Here is a 13,969-nt window from a genome sequence, read left to right on the forward strand (position 1 = left end):
ACTATTTTTCCCTCAATACATTTCCCCAAAAGCTGCTATAACGAACTACGCTCGCTTCACCTACATAGATGAGACGTGTCTAGTCCATAATAGAACTGTAGAATGTTTGCGCATGACTGAATTTTTTCTATTGGAACTATCGTTCGTCTCTGGTTTTACCCGAATGAAACAACGTTATACTTGTTTCTGCTCTTGAGACCCACTTTTTTCTTCAATGTTGTATACGTTAAACACTTGATTCGCCTTCAAAGTTTGTTTTTGGAAAAAAAACCATTGTGTATGTTTGCTACTCAGTTATGTATTAAAAACCATAATGCAAATTCTGAACGTAACAGTCTGGAGTTTTCTTGCTCTAAGTATTATTTTTAGTTGTGATTGTCTGCGAAAAGACCCAGGTATGTTTGACTCGACTCTTCATAAATTATTTTGCTATTTTCCTTATTTGTGAAAATTTCACATCATTTGCGGCATTTTTCAGGGAGTAGGAGTGAGAAGAAAAAACATTCCAAAATGTTACCATAAAGTAGGGTTTTTTTTTTTTTTTTTTTTTTTTAGCAAATGTGTTGTTCATGTGAAAGATTAGACGTCATAGCCTAACGGATCACTCTCTTTTATTCGAGCTTTTCTGGCTGTTGCATAAAGCGCACTGCTGCAAAAAAAGGGATGCCTACATCTGACATGAGAGTACTATTTGGTTGAAAATTCGGTCCCTTTGATTGTCCAAAAATGTAATCGTGATCAATTTCTTGAGCTATCAGAATCAATGAACTTGTGAATAACAGAAAATTCGTCCTGGTAGATGGATTTATGAATTCTGCTCGAGTCAGAAAAAAGCTGATTGACACGTAGCATTAAATACCTTTGGGTATTCGTTATATCCAGTTTGCATCGGGCGTAAACGTATGATGAGTAGAAGAACGAAAATTCGTAAAACTTTTTCTTGAAATATTTGCTTTTAGGAAGGACTATAAAAAGAACATTAAAAATGCATACACAAAATAATGCAGGAATTAACCCTAGTCTGCCTGAGCCTCTGAACCAACGAGAAAGCCTGAGCGGGGTCAATTTGACCCCAGCTGAAAATCAATTAGTTAGCTATGTTTTTTTCATGTTCTTAGTTAATATCAGTGCACTAACCTTACAGGTCTTAACCATAAAGCATATCTAAGTTTTAAAAAAACACGGCGCAGGGTATGCAACCATTTTATGATACACATGTTGCCATGTTGTTCTCAGCATGAGAAAAAAAAGCATAGGGCTACTAAATACTGAAAATGAAAAAAAAATCTGAAAAATTTTGCTTGTTTTATAAGTTTCTGAAAAAAATTAAAAGAGAAAAATGAATACACCTTCAAAGTAAGCTTTTGTGATGCTAAATGGTAAAATATATGTTATAAGGATATCTGACCCCGCTCAGGCTTTCTAGGGGTACTCGTGAATTTTTTGATCTCTCATGCACATTTTTTTCCCCCCTTCAAAATCGTGTTCCTAGATGTTTTTGTAGAGCTATTTGTGAAGGACAAAAAATTTCGTGCATACCACGAGAAATGGCAAAGAGTTGAAACTCCCGTGGGGTCAATCTGACCCCACTCAAGCAGACTAGGGTTAAAGGAAATAGATGAAACATTAAGTAACTGTAGAAGGGGAAGGGACGCTTTTTGCTATCTTTCTTTGAGATGGTTGATCTTTTGCCTTTTTTGTTAAGTTTTATGTACATATGTATGTAATGCCCTAGATGACACTCGTGTTGGAAAAGATCTGCAATATAATGTAATTTCATAAAATGCATTGTATTGAGGTCACGTTCCTTGTAACATCACGATGTTATGTGCGAGGCATTTTAGAAATCAAGTGGAATTATTCTCCTTTTCCTTAAAATTACATTCTTAATTCACTGAGGATGCTATGCTATACCAATTTTCAGGAATTGCGTATATCTAATTTTTAGATGCTGAATCAAACCCCTCCAGAGCTGCGCGATTGAGAGCACCATGGGTATGTAAGTATTATTAGCCTCTTTGCAAAATCTCCTTCAACTGGTTTGGCTTTCAGGATTATAATATAATATGTAGCAGTGGCGTGGCGTAAATGATCGATTATCGATATCTCGCCATTTGGAGCTGTGGTGAAGAATCGATTACTAAGGTGTTCGCTGCGAACACCCCGATAATCGATCTTTTTTCATAGGTTTGAGTGGCGTATCAATCGATATATCGCAAAACACGCCACGCCACTGATATGTAGACGTTGCAACTTTATACATCCGATATGATCTTCCAGTGATGTTTATTCATTACTATGCGAGTGCACCCCCTGGCCGTTGGCAAGCCCTTCTCTAGTATTCAAAACTAAACGTTATATTTTAAAATTTAAGGAGAGCTGGCTCACCTAGAAGTTATCACTCCCAAGGAGTGTACAGAATTTTGACACTCGATGTGCTTCGATGCTGTCATACATTTAATGTATTCGAGTGGTGTCCACTGACTTGTCAGCGCTTTTTAAGATAAAGAAGGTGGAGGAACTGAGGGTCAAAAAGTCTAAGTAGGTTGAATTTTCTAAAATTACTGCTTCAAATTGTTCGGACGCAGTGTTATCTTAATTTCATACAGTCCTAATTCAACCCGCATCAGAAATAATCAGTTTTCACAAAGAAACAGCTTCAAAATAATTTTTTACCCCTTTACTCAGCAGTTAAAATATTACTCGATCATTCCTAAGATTTTTAATCATTTTCTTTCTTTAATTTCAGACGAAAAGGAATCATTACGAACACGATGGTGTCGAATACTCTCCGGAACTTGGAGAGTCCTTTCGAGACAGATTTCGATGAGATTGGGAATTGTAAGACTCTCGAAAGGTAAACTTGTGTTCTTTCATCTACATTTTCCAACTGCCGTTTATCGTGTAGCATGTATTGAAGAAATTCGTGTTTAATGGGAGAACTTACTAACATATCATATTTGACAGATACCTGTTATGAATAAAAATCTTCAAAAATGTATTCTAAAATAATATGGACGGAGTTAAACAGAGAGGGACCAAGCCACATCGGGATATAACTGAGAAAAAGAGGTTTAAAGTTTGGCTCATGCATAAGACTCATTGTAAAAGATAAACTTCAAGTTCAATTCCTGCAAAATTTGCTCCAAAAAAAAACTTTGAATTTTTGGCGGTAAATAGTAGAACAGTGGTTGAGTTCAAAACCAATCATAACTTTTTTTTAACTCTTAACTTCAACATTTTTCCAAAATGTGGGTTGGTTATTCCTTTCTGTTTAACTCGGTCCTTATAGTTGTCAATTTGCCTGAAATGTAGCCACTGTTTCCGTGTGGATTTATAGCGCTGATTCCAAAAATGACCTCCAATTTTTAGGTCACCTCGATTTTCCCCGGAAAAATCGTAATTTGCCCTAAAAATCAAGCTTTTACAGAGAAAAATAATCTTTCCGGGGAAATAAACCTATATAAACCTAGAGAACCGAAGAAAAATAAACCTATATAAACTTGTGCACGATTGAGGAAAACTATGGTCAAATCCGAATTTAGCAGCCAAAGTTATGTAAGTAACCGTGTGTTGCATGCCTCCTTCAGTATCCTCTCTGTTTCTAATATCAGGGTTTTTTTTCCGGACGAGTGCATATTTCCGCCCATGTGACAACATTAAATGTAGGTAAAGCTCATCCGATTCTTTTGCGTCAGAAAGGATGGGGACAGATTTTTTTCTCAGGTATCACGTTCAGTTATTTCTACTCAATTTTTGCCGATGAAGCTGGAAATGACCATCGTTCTCTTCGAAAATCTATCTTGCAAAATCGATTTTTCATAAAAACTATTTTTTTTTAACTGATAGTATCGAAATGACATGCATATTTTCATTTTTGGGACGAAGATACCAAAATGTGGAGGAGTACTCAAGGGATTGAAACATTGAAAACTTTCAGTGACATTTTCGTAATTTTGGACATAACAAATTTGACGTGAAAAATATATCCTTGGCCGTGGGGCATGAAACAGTCAGAACATGTGTTTTTAGATAAACCATTACTATCAGTACTTTGAAACTATGCCTAATCGAGACGATTCATCTTCAATTTTTAATTAAAAAATAGTAACTAAAGTCACCTTCAGATCACCTTCAATTTGTCAAAAATCCTGCTGTAAAGTTACTTTGCGAACACTCTATAGCGTGCGTCATTTTTGAAACGGAATACCGCACTCAAATGGGGAAAAAATACGCCGCGATACACTCATTAGCCCATATTATTTACAGCGCACTAATATCATCGATGATAAACCGAAAAGCACATGAGTAGATATTATATTTTGAAAATCTACCAATTTTCATAATTGAATCAGCGAGAACGAAAACGCACCAACTCGGAAAAATGAAAATTATGAAGACCCACATAAAACTACACAGTAGGTGAAGAAGTTCGTTTAAGAAAAATACTTTTGCTTTCGAAAGACAAGTACTTATGGACACTTTAAAGATCCAAGTTGGGACAGATGCACTAACTTCAATGACCTGTATGTAAATTAACTGTCTTCAATGGAAGTTGAGCATTTTCGCGTTACCGAGTTGGTGTGTTTTCGTTCTCACTGACTCAATTGGACTATTTATGCTGTAAGGAACCAGAAACGGGTGGGAAAAAAGGAGTATGCTCGTTAGTTGAGGGCCGTAAGAATGAATGGGAACTATAAAGCGCCAGTGACGTCAGTGGTGACTACAGAAACAACCTTTTGCGGATCTGAGTCTGTAACTCATGAGCTCCGTTCACAACGCTCTTGTCACAAGCGCCCACGGCTGATGAGTTAGAATATTTTGGCGCTTAGTTCCTTTTGCTCTATAATAACTTTCATCAAATAACTTTTTTCTCAAAAGAATCACGCCCACTTTTACATCTCACGAAGCTATAACACTAGAACAACTCATCTTCCCCAATTTCTCTGATTATTTACGATCATTTTCTGCTCTAGTGTTTGCTGGCCTCAATTTTATCGAGCCTCCCAGTCAACAAGCGTCACCGTCACCCCCTTCCTCACCTAAGAGGGAAGAAAGGAAAAGAAACCGTCGAAACTTGAAAGAAATAAACGACCGATTAATGTCATATTTTGGTGAGAGTCTATGACAAAAACATGCATCGATTCATTCACTTAAAGCCGACTTCACAAGCTGGAAATAGAGTCCCAAAAATGGGTCATCGATGTCGCTGTTGAATGTTGACTCTCAAAACTCATTTTCAGCTATTGTTCATTTTATTCCAAAAATGTTTTGATTTGCACTTCACAACTTTTCACAATATTACGAGCAACTTTAAAACTCAGGCCGCCATTTTATGAACGGAAGTATAATGATGAACAACTATCCCCGATCTCACCGATGGCTGAAAATTGCGTGTTGTGGCCCACTTTTCAGGACGCCACTCAACGGTGCATCAGTGGCCTCCATTTTCAGCTCCCATTTTCAACGTGCGAAGTTGGCGTCACAGCTCTTTTATTCTCGTAACGTTTCAAATGTAATGGAGAAAAAAGAAACCAACACGGAAAAAAAAATGGCTGATTCAACTATTCAATTTCTAAAAACAGTGGCACTCACTGTTGCACATTGCAACATTGCACTAATGTTTCAACGCAGATTTTACAACAAAAAAATGCTACTTTAACCACATTGTAAACTAATTTAACCACGGGGGTGGTTAAAGTAGCATTTTTTTGTTGTAAAATCTGCGTTGAAAGATTGCACTCACTGTTTTTAGCAATTGAATTGTTGAATCAGCAATTTTTTTTTCCGTGAATCATTTAGCTGGATACTCTACACGCATGATTTTTGTGGTAAATGTATAGTTCAGCTGATATCACTGGAAACAAAAAACACATTGGATCTAAAGTCCATACTCTTGAAAACATTGACAAGAAAAAGGACTCTTGATTCAATCAGATTTAAGCTTAAATCAAAAGGAAATCCACTCAAATTAGGAGGCTTGGTTCTTGATTTTAGCTTAAATCTGATTGAATCAAGAGTATTTTTTCTTGTCGATGTTTTTAAGAGTCTGGACTCTACATCCAATGTGTTTTTTTTTTCCAGTGATAGGTAATGAGTAGTTTACAGTTTTAACAGACGGCTAACTCCGTCATTGTTTTATTAAATGAATAGCCCTTACAGATTTTTAATTTTGTGTGAATTGTATTAAGTGGCATTTATATCCGTGGACCTTTGTTAAGTTATAGATTCCCATTTCATCATTGGGTATTCTATACATTCGGAGTTCTTCTTGATCTAGTGATGTTTTTATAACTTGTGTTGACAGTTAAAATGTATCACTAAAATGGTGTCTTACAGTGTCGGAAATTTTCTTTGGGAGATCTATAACCAGAAACGTTGAATGGCAAGAAAGGGGTCTAGGGGTAAACACTCTCAAGAAATAATGGTAAATGACATTTTTTAAGGTTAAATTCCTGTTCATTCAAGAAAAACACAAATGTATGCCTCCTAGACCCGTCCTCTATGGGTACGCTATGGTACTTTCTAAATAAATTCCGAGGATCTCTGCTCAATAGTTATATGACCCACTGTCTATTTGTTAACTTCTAGTTCTGTTCATGAAGCTCGTTCAGATCTCCTTTTTAGTATGCCAGTTCATTAGAGTTATAATTTTTACTTTTTTTCAAAACAAAAGTTTCGCTGCGGGCTGATTATTGAAATTGATAGACAAAGCTATAGATAAAAGGGATATAAAGTGATCGTATTGATGGAGGCATAGGTGGCTGCAATGGACAAAGGAGGTAAGTAGTAGACATACTAACAGCAACCCACTAGAGACCCTATAGTTAGTCCATCATTTTCTCCCTGAATCTATAACAACCACCGGTTTCAACCAATAGAATCGCTCCTCATTCCCTTTGTCTTCTATGTCTAATAATTTGTCTATAATTTCAATAATCAACCAGCCGGAATCCTTTACAGATGAGTTTATTGTTTTATCTGATGATGCGAAAACCACACATTTGCAAGCAGATGAATGGGGTGAACTCATCTAAAACAAGATACCTCAAGGCAATGGGCGGTCAACCACCAGTTTGTGAGATTGAAGGTCGTTCAGTTATTCGACCTCATTCTCCTGAGCCGGTAATGCGTCGTATTGTTGCGAATTTCTGGATACGACTATTCGCACGCTTGGTGGCTGCCTGTGTTGCATACATCAATGAATGAAGGCGCAATGACTTCCTTTTACTACGATGCGCGCGGCGCTTGTGAACTGTCAGGCCACACGGTGTTTGCGACTCATTAGACATCGATGACTGAAGTGAATTTATTCAATTACTTATTAAATTGTATTTATTTTTTCTGTGATTTTTTTTCAACAATTGAAGGACATTTTCGAGTAATTAGCAAAATATGAAACATAATCGGAGATTTTTAAACGGTGCAATGACGCATGTCAATCAGTAGTTTCGTATTTTCCGATTTCAGTCGTTGACATATTGCCTTCAATGCGGTCAAAATTAGAGTAATAAGAGAGACATGTGTCTTTACTGAAAGATTATCCAACAATAAGTAAAGATACTCGAAAATACACTCATTTAAATATGTTTTAATTTTTTGTTTGAATGAATGGATTGAAAGAGCGTCAAGTCGTGTTTTAAAGTAGAGAAGCATCCTTACTTGAATTGCATATCGCAAAAAGGAACCAAGGGCATGTGCAACTTACATTCTTCGCTATAAAATCACTGACAACATGCAAAAAAATAAATTTACAAGGGTAATTTTTGCACTGAATTTATAGTTTATTGGAGAGAGTAAAGATAAGCCTTATTTAGGTGACAGTTTATATTTGCAAGGTTAAAAAAAACTGATGTTTTTAATACTCTCCAATTCCGTATGGGAGCGCTGTGATGTATACAAAAGTTGGACAGTCTTAGTGACATTGGAATGATCGTGGTTTCTTTTTGTAAAATGCAATCCCTTTAATCAAAAGGAAATATGCCAGCGAAATAATTTTCAGTCCGATATGCTTAACAATGTCCTGTGTAATTACAAATTACGAGTGGGAATTATGCAACACCGGATTATAATTACACTTTTTTTGCCTGTAAAACGAAGTTATGGAAAGGATTGAATTTACTTTTCAGTGACCGTCCCTAAAGAACGACAACTTCTTCTTGACTTGTTCGACTACAACGAGCTCAACCGCGCTCGTGCCCGGTCTCCGACGGAATCAAAGAATTTCCTGGATAAATTCTATGTCACAGAGGAGGACTACCAGTCAAATGACCCCCTTCCTCGAGACCGAACACGTAAGCAATACACAATTTTAACCATTCATCGACTATATTCTGTAACGATAAGCTTAAAAAACGCATATTTCTCACGCAGATGTGAAATTAGAGGATGTATTTCAGACTTTTCCGGTGCGCTCATCGTGATTTTTAAGCCATTTTCTACAGGAAATACCTTTTCTTTTTGCTCTAGATGAAGTTTGCGACAAGATCATTCATATTGTCATTTTAAAAAGAATTATTCCCGTAAAGGATCCATATTGACCAGTGCTTCGAGGATTCTGTGACGGAAAAAATATACATTTTTTTCTTATTATATTAAATCTTTATTTGTCATAATGGTACAGGTTACAGGTGTCTTATAACTAATCAATTACAAGAATAATATTTAACTAAAACTTATTCTGCTTTTTCATTTTTATTCCTCCCTAATCGCCTAAGTGGCTATGAGATACGTTGTTCTCTCTTCCTGACAAATTTAGGAGCGACACCCGTTATCGGTTTATCTCCTAATCCATACAGTCTGTTGATAAGAATTCCCTAATAAAAAGAGATTGCAAGAGTCGATAAAAATATTTGTATTCCTCCCTAATCGCCTAAGTGGCCATGAGAAGTTGTCATCTCTTCTTGACAAAATTTAGGAGCGACACACCCGTTATCGGCTTATCTCCTATTACATACGTTCTGTTGATAAGAATTACCTAAAAAAAAATTGCAGGAGTCAACAAAAAAAATATTAGCAAGCTTGTTTATTGACATTTTCAGCTGAAGAAAAACTGAGACACACCTGCGAGAACAAATGCTCTCACATCTACGGATACCTCTACAAATCCATTCCCTCGGATCCGACCGATCCCGATGGCAGAAACGCCCAGTATACACAAAGAGCAATTGTACCCATCACCGTCGGTGAGATACAGACCACTAGTGAAGGGTATTTCCCATTTATGCGCCGACGCGTAAAAAAACCCCCGTCAGCAGATAGTCTATGCCATTGCAAAACGACGCCAGAATTTTGCGATGCCCTGAAAGAGCACGGAATCGAATGCTCAGAGTTCGAAACGCTCAAGAATACCTCTTCGGTGGACGCCATGAGGTACCTGAACGACAAGAAGGACGAGTTGAATAAGAAAGAGGGAAGGGTGGTAATCGACGTTTTCAACCATAAGACTTTGATCCTTTGCGTGAATATGGAGATGATGAAGAAGTTTGATGACCCCATTTATCACGGAGCGTCCGACCAGGTCATCAGGAACGAGATGAGGGGCACCCTTATCGACTCACCAGCGGATTCAGATTACTGGATGGATAATGAATTTTAGGAAGGATCATTGATAACATTAAGGATAATAAACCAACTGTAAAATTAATGAAATATCATAGAATTATTTTTAGTTGTACAAACTTGTTGATTGCATAAAATTTTTAAAAATGGGCCAGTTGCGCTGATAACAGAATCGTGTTTTGATGCTAGATTCTTGTAGATTAGCTAAAAATAAGAAGATCAATCCAAACAGCAACTTTCTACGTTGAATATTAATCGCGATATGGTCCTTTGAAAAGTCGGGTTTTTGACGTCATCCACCGCGGTAGTGCATAACATGGTATTTGACGCGGTGGATGACGTCATAAATCGAGTTTTTCAAGGCGCGATATCTCGGTTAATATTGAATATAGAAAGTTGCTGTTTGGACGGATCTTATTACTTTTAGTTGATCTGCAAGAATATAGCACTAAAACCGGATTCTGTGACCAGCGCAACTGACCCATTATCATCAGGTGATTTTAAAGGTGAAGGTTTTTTTGGGTTTTAGGATCGCATATCAATATTATAATTAGCTTTATTATGCATTTTAATACCATTGTTCTAATTTTAAGGTACTGAGCTATTAAAGTCAATTATTTATACGTGGATGTGTACGTTTCTCTCATCATTATTCAATACGCTATTACTAGGAAAGATCCGTGCTCGTGTAATGATAGTACTCACTGTTGTGTATTGATACGCCTTTAAATTGGGCAAATTTTGTACATCTGGGCTGCAAAACTTAGTTAGAAATTGGACCATACCAACAGTAAACGTACTATTTTTCTAAGGTTTTTTTTTTTTAATTTGCCGAGAAGCATTATCTCTTCGACTCCCAATTTTTAGTGTTTTTGTGAATCATCAGAGGATAACTTTGGATGATATTCCGCAGAGATTTCATGTCCGACGCCATCAAATGTGAACGTTTGGTTAATAGTGTTGACAAACGTATTAAAAAAACAAACTAAATCAAGCAATAATATGGGAACTAACTCAGATGGGAGATCGAATAGTACAAATTATATGCATCATTATTAATGGTATATCGACGGTGAAACTACCAAACCACGTATCTCGTTTGCGGTGTTTAAAAATCTACGCTCACATTTTATTTTTTTGAAGTAGACCAAATCAATATCATTCCTTGAAATTTTCACGATATCTTCTCCGCACAAAGAGGGAAAATCACAGAAATTTTCAAGACTGGATGTTAAGTAGTTTTTTATTTAAAAAATAAAGTATGACAGGAAGTCTGCGACGTCGCAAACCGAGATACGTGGTTTGGTAGTTTCACCGTCGATATGTATTAGCTTGCCTATAACTTTTTTTTCCAATCGATAAATAGACGTCGACTTTATGGAGTTACAATCAAGCATGGTCATCTAAAACCCTTCAATTTTTTAAGATGCAACAAGCATATCATCGATGTAATCTTCACGAGCGTTCGTTTTCTCTCTCTCTATCTCTCCCTCTTTCTCCTTCCCTCCCCCCTTTCCTCTCAATAGGCTACTTTTCTTCATTTTTGCTCACTATTGACAAAGAATGATTTTCTATTAAATGAAGAGGTCGGAAGTTTTCGATGTAATACGGACATAATATCTCCTCTCATTTTACAGATTTACAAGTTCTAAAGTTTTAACAAATTACATGAAGAGCCTTTGCATCTTTGAACGAACTATGTCACCAATGACAGATTAAATTTTATATAGATCATAAGAAACGGCTAGTCTTCTGAGGATTAATGAAAAATATGTAGATTAAATACTCAGGAGAAATGTACATTTCTACCTCAATAAAAACGAGAGTGTAAACTTCAAGCACGTGTTTTTATAATAAGCAAAACTTGCAGAATGGTGTACTTCTGTAACATTTTGGGAGACATTATAATTTAGTTTTTGCTACCGTCTCTTCTGCTGAAATTTCAGGACATACACTCGAAAACTCTCCTTGAATTGATCTCCTCTTGGTATTACCATGAATGTAGGAATATAAATGTACACAGAAGCTCTCCTACAGATTTGAAGCTACATATTTTAAATGTTCAGTTTTTAGAAAAATTTTCTTTGAATACGCACAGCCGAAAATCTTGCATGTTGGATTGAAAATTGATGTAAAATTTACTTGAAAAACAAGCTATGACCAAAATTAGCTTCAAAGTTTTGTCGATTCTAAAAATCGTTAATATTGGCACACAGTGAACTGCAAGGTATACAGTAAACAAACTAGTAATTAAAAGTAAAATATTCTTTGTAAGTTAGCAAAGTATATCGATGAAAAACTCGCAAAATTCCAAGGTGACATTTTTATGTAAAAAAGATTTTCACGCATGTATATTTCAACGGATTAGGAGATTACCCTCTTGGAATTAACTAGTATTTGTTACTTTATTTAAACTTTCAGTGCGGCGCGGCGATTAGATCACGTGACAATTTTTCTCATTCAATGGAATACTAATGGTTTATAGACGTAATTTTTGGCCCAAAAGAAAGACCAAACTTTCGAGACAATTTCCAAATAATAAGTTCACTGAGTTCATAAAATACAAATCACAATCAGTTATGTTCTATTAGTAGGTATCAAATTGTGTGCGAGGTGCTAGAGTTACGAAAAGTTATGGTTACTTTCGTTTCCTTAATATCCTTCAATTTTGTAGGATGCAACAAACATGTCACCTATGTAACCGCCATGCACTCACTCTTGGCAGGCAGTCGTTCTCTTCATTCTGTATTAGCTCAGACCTAGGGAGGAGGCTACGAACGTAGTAATAAATAAATGATTTTTACCCAGTCTTTGGTTTTAAGATTGAAACAGTACAATTTTGAATCTTGAACGGAGAATTTAAAGATAAAAAAAACATTCAATTGAATAATTAATTACCATTTTCCTTCTCTCTTTTTCATACGGAGTAGATCATCTTTCTATCCCGTAAATTGAAACCGAACAATTACAGTAGCCCAAATTGGACTGCATTTTGCAATTTGGACCTATAAATTCTCGCTCATCTGAAAAAACATTTATGTGCGTAGGAAAATTAATGACACATACGTTGTTTTTAAACCGGGCCGAAATTTATAGTTCCTAATTGCAAAAAGTAGTCTAATTGATGATCACAAGATGATTTCAATAGTGTTAAGGCTACTAAACGATGCCCTCATATATGTAATCACGGATTGGAGCTCAACTAAAGAAGAACATTACGTATATCCTATTTTCGTCAAAAAGAAAATCCCGCTGGTGAGAATTATAAGGTTTCACTCGTTTGACATTTTTAGAGCCATTCCGCCTGCGCTGCATGTACACATTAACGGACGGCCGCACAGTGTATCGAGTAGATCGGAGAGGTCGGACATGAAACTTCTGACTAAAACTGAAAATGTTTATGTTTATTTCAAAAATGTTGAAATATTATGGAGTACTCCTCGTAGAAAATTTCACGAGAAAACCAACGAAACCACTATTAGACTCTCTAAAGTTGTGTATAAATGGAGTCATGAGCTTTGAAAGATTCCAAATTTTGTTCGACCTCTCCAATTCACTCGACCCACTGTGGGCAGATTCACGCTAGACGGTCGCCGGATTAATGCGTGAGCGGAGAAGAACTCTTACTTTTACGAATGAGCTCATAATCAGCGGACGCGCAATTTGTCGGGTCTCCGGAAACTCCTGATCCGGGGGAAGCAGAGCGCGAGTCCAAGTAGTTCCACATGAGGAACTTTTTCAGTTCCGTTTTTGTAAACCAATCTCACCGGCAGAAAACCTCCAAAGACGTTGGCACTTGCTTTCTGTTGTAGCCTCACCAATCTTTCTAGGAAAAATACGTAAGTAGGGTTGAGGGATGATCCCACGGAAGGGGGTCTAGACTCCTCAATTGGAGGTATTTCTGTCAAACGGAACTATGTGCATTATGACGTGAGCCCTGTAATGCATGTATTCTTATGGGTCTCGGGGCTCATGTCTTAAAGCACATAGTTCTGTTCGATAGAAATACGTCCAATTTATGACCTTAAATTTGTCTATCAAGGTAAAATCCTTTTGTGGTTTCTAAAATTTTTCCCTTTCGTCACCTTTTGGCCAAAGTATTGCAAGCGCCATGCGACGTTTAAAAATTTCCAATAAAATATTTTTTTACAGAGAGATTGTTAGTTGAATCGTTTGACAATTTTACTGAATATTATTGGCAAAACAAAGGAAATTCAGTGAAATCTTCGGACAGCCTCGTTGAACAATTTCTATGTAAAAATATAAAATGGTGGCGGAAATTTTTAAACATCGCATGGCGCTTGTGATACCATGGCTGGAAGGTGACGCTTTGATCTTGCCTCGATGATTTTTTTTCACCACAGAATTTCCCGCCACTCAAGGAACATATAATTTGATCGGAAAGAAT

The 13,969-nt window shown here is 36.6% G+C and overlaps 1 protein-coding gene across 1 annotated transcript; it reads left to right on the plus strand.

Annotated features, from left to right (window-relative positions):
* The first annotated feature begins 4,990 nt into the window (after nt 1-4,990).
* On the plus strand, nt 4,991-10,184 carry LOC109030522 (uncharacterized). The gene is made up of 3 exons (XM_072297593.1): nt 4,991-5,114; nt 8,130-8,294; nt 9,042-10,184. The coding sequence occupies exons 1-3, from the start codon at nt 5,102-5,104 to the stop codon at nt 9,596-9,598; spliced, it is 735 nt and encodes a 244-aa protein (XP_072153694.1). The 5' UTR covers nt 4,991-5,101; the 3' UTR covers nt 9,599-10,184.
* Nucleotides 10,185-13,969: the final 3,785 nt, after the last annotated feature.

Source organism: Bemisia tabaci, chromosome 3 (genome assembly GCF_918797505.1).
Source record: "Bemisia tabaci chromosome 3, PGI_BMITA_v3".
Classification (NCBI taxonomy): Eukaryota; Metazoa; Arthropoda; class Insecta; order Hemiptera; family Aleyrodidae; genus Bemisia; species Bemisia tabaci.

Bases quoted from the DNA above. Each gene is read 5' to 3' on its own strand.
- LOC109030522 (XM_072297593.1), top strand. The intron at 8,295-9,041 runs GTAAGCAATACA...TGACATTTTCAG, and splicing joins CCTTCCTCGAGACCGAACAC to CTGAAGAAAAACTGAGACAC.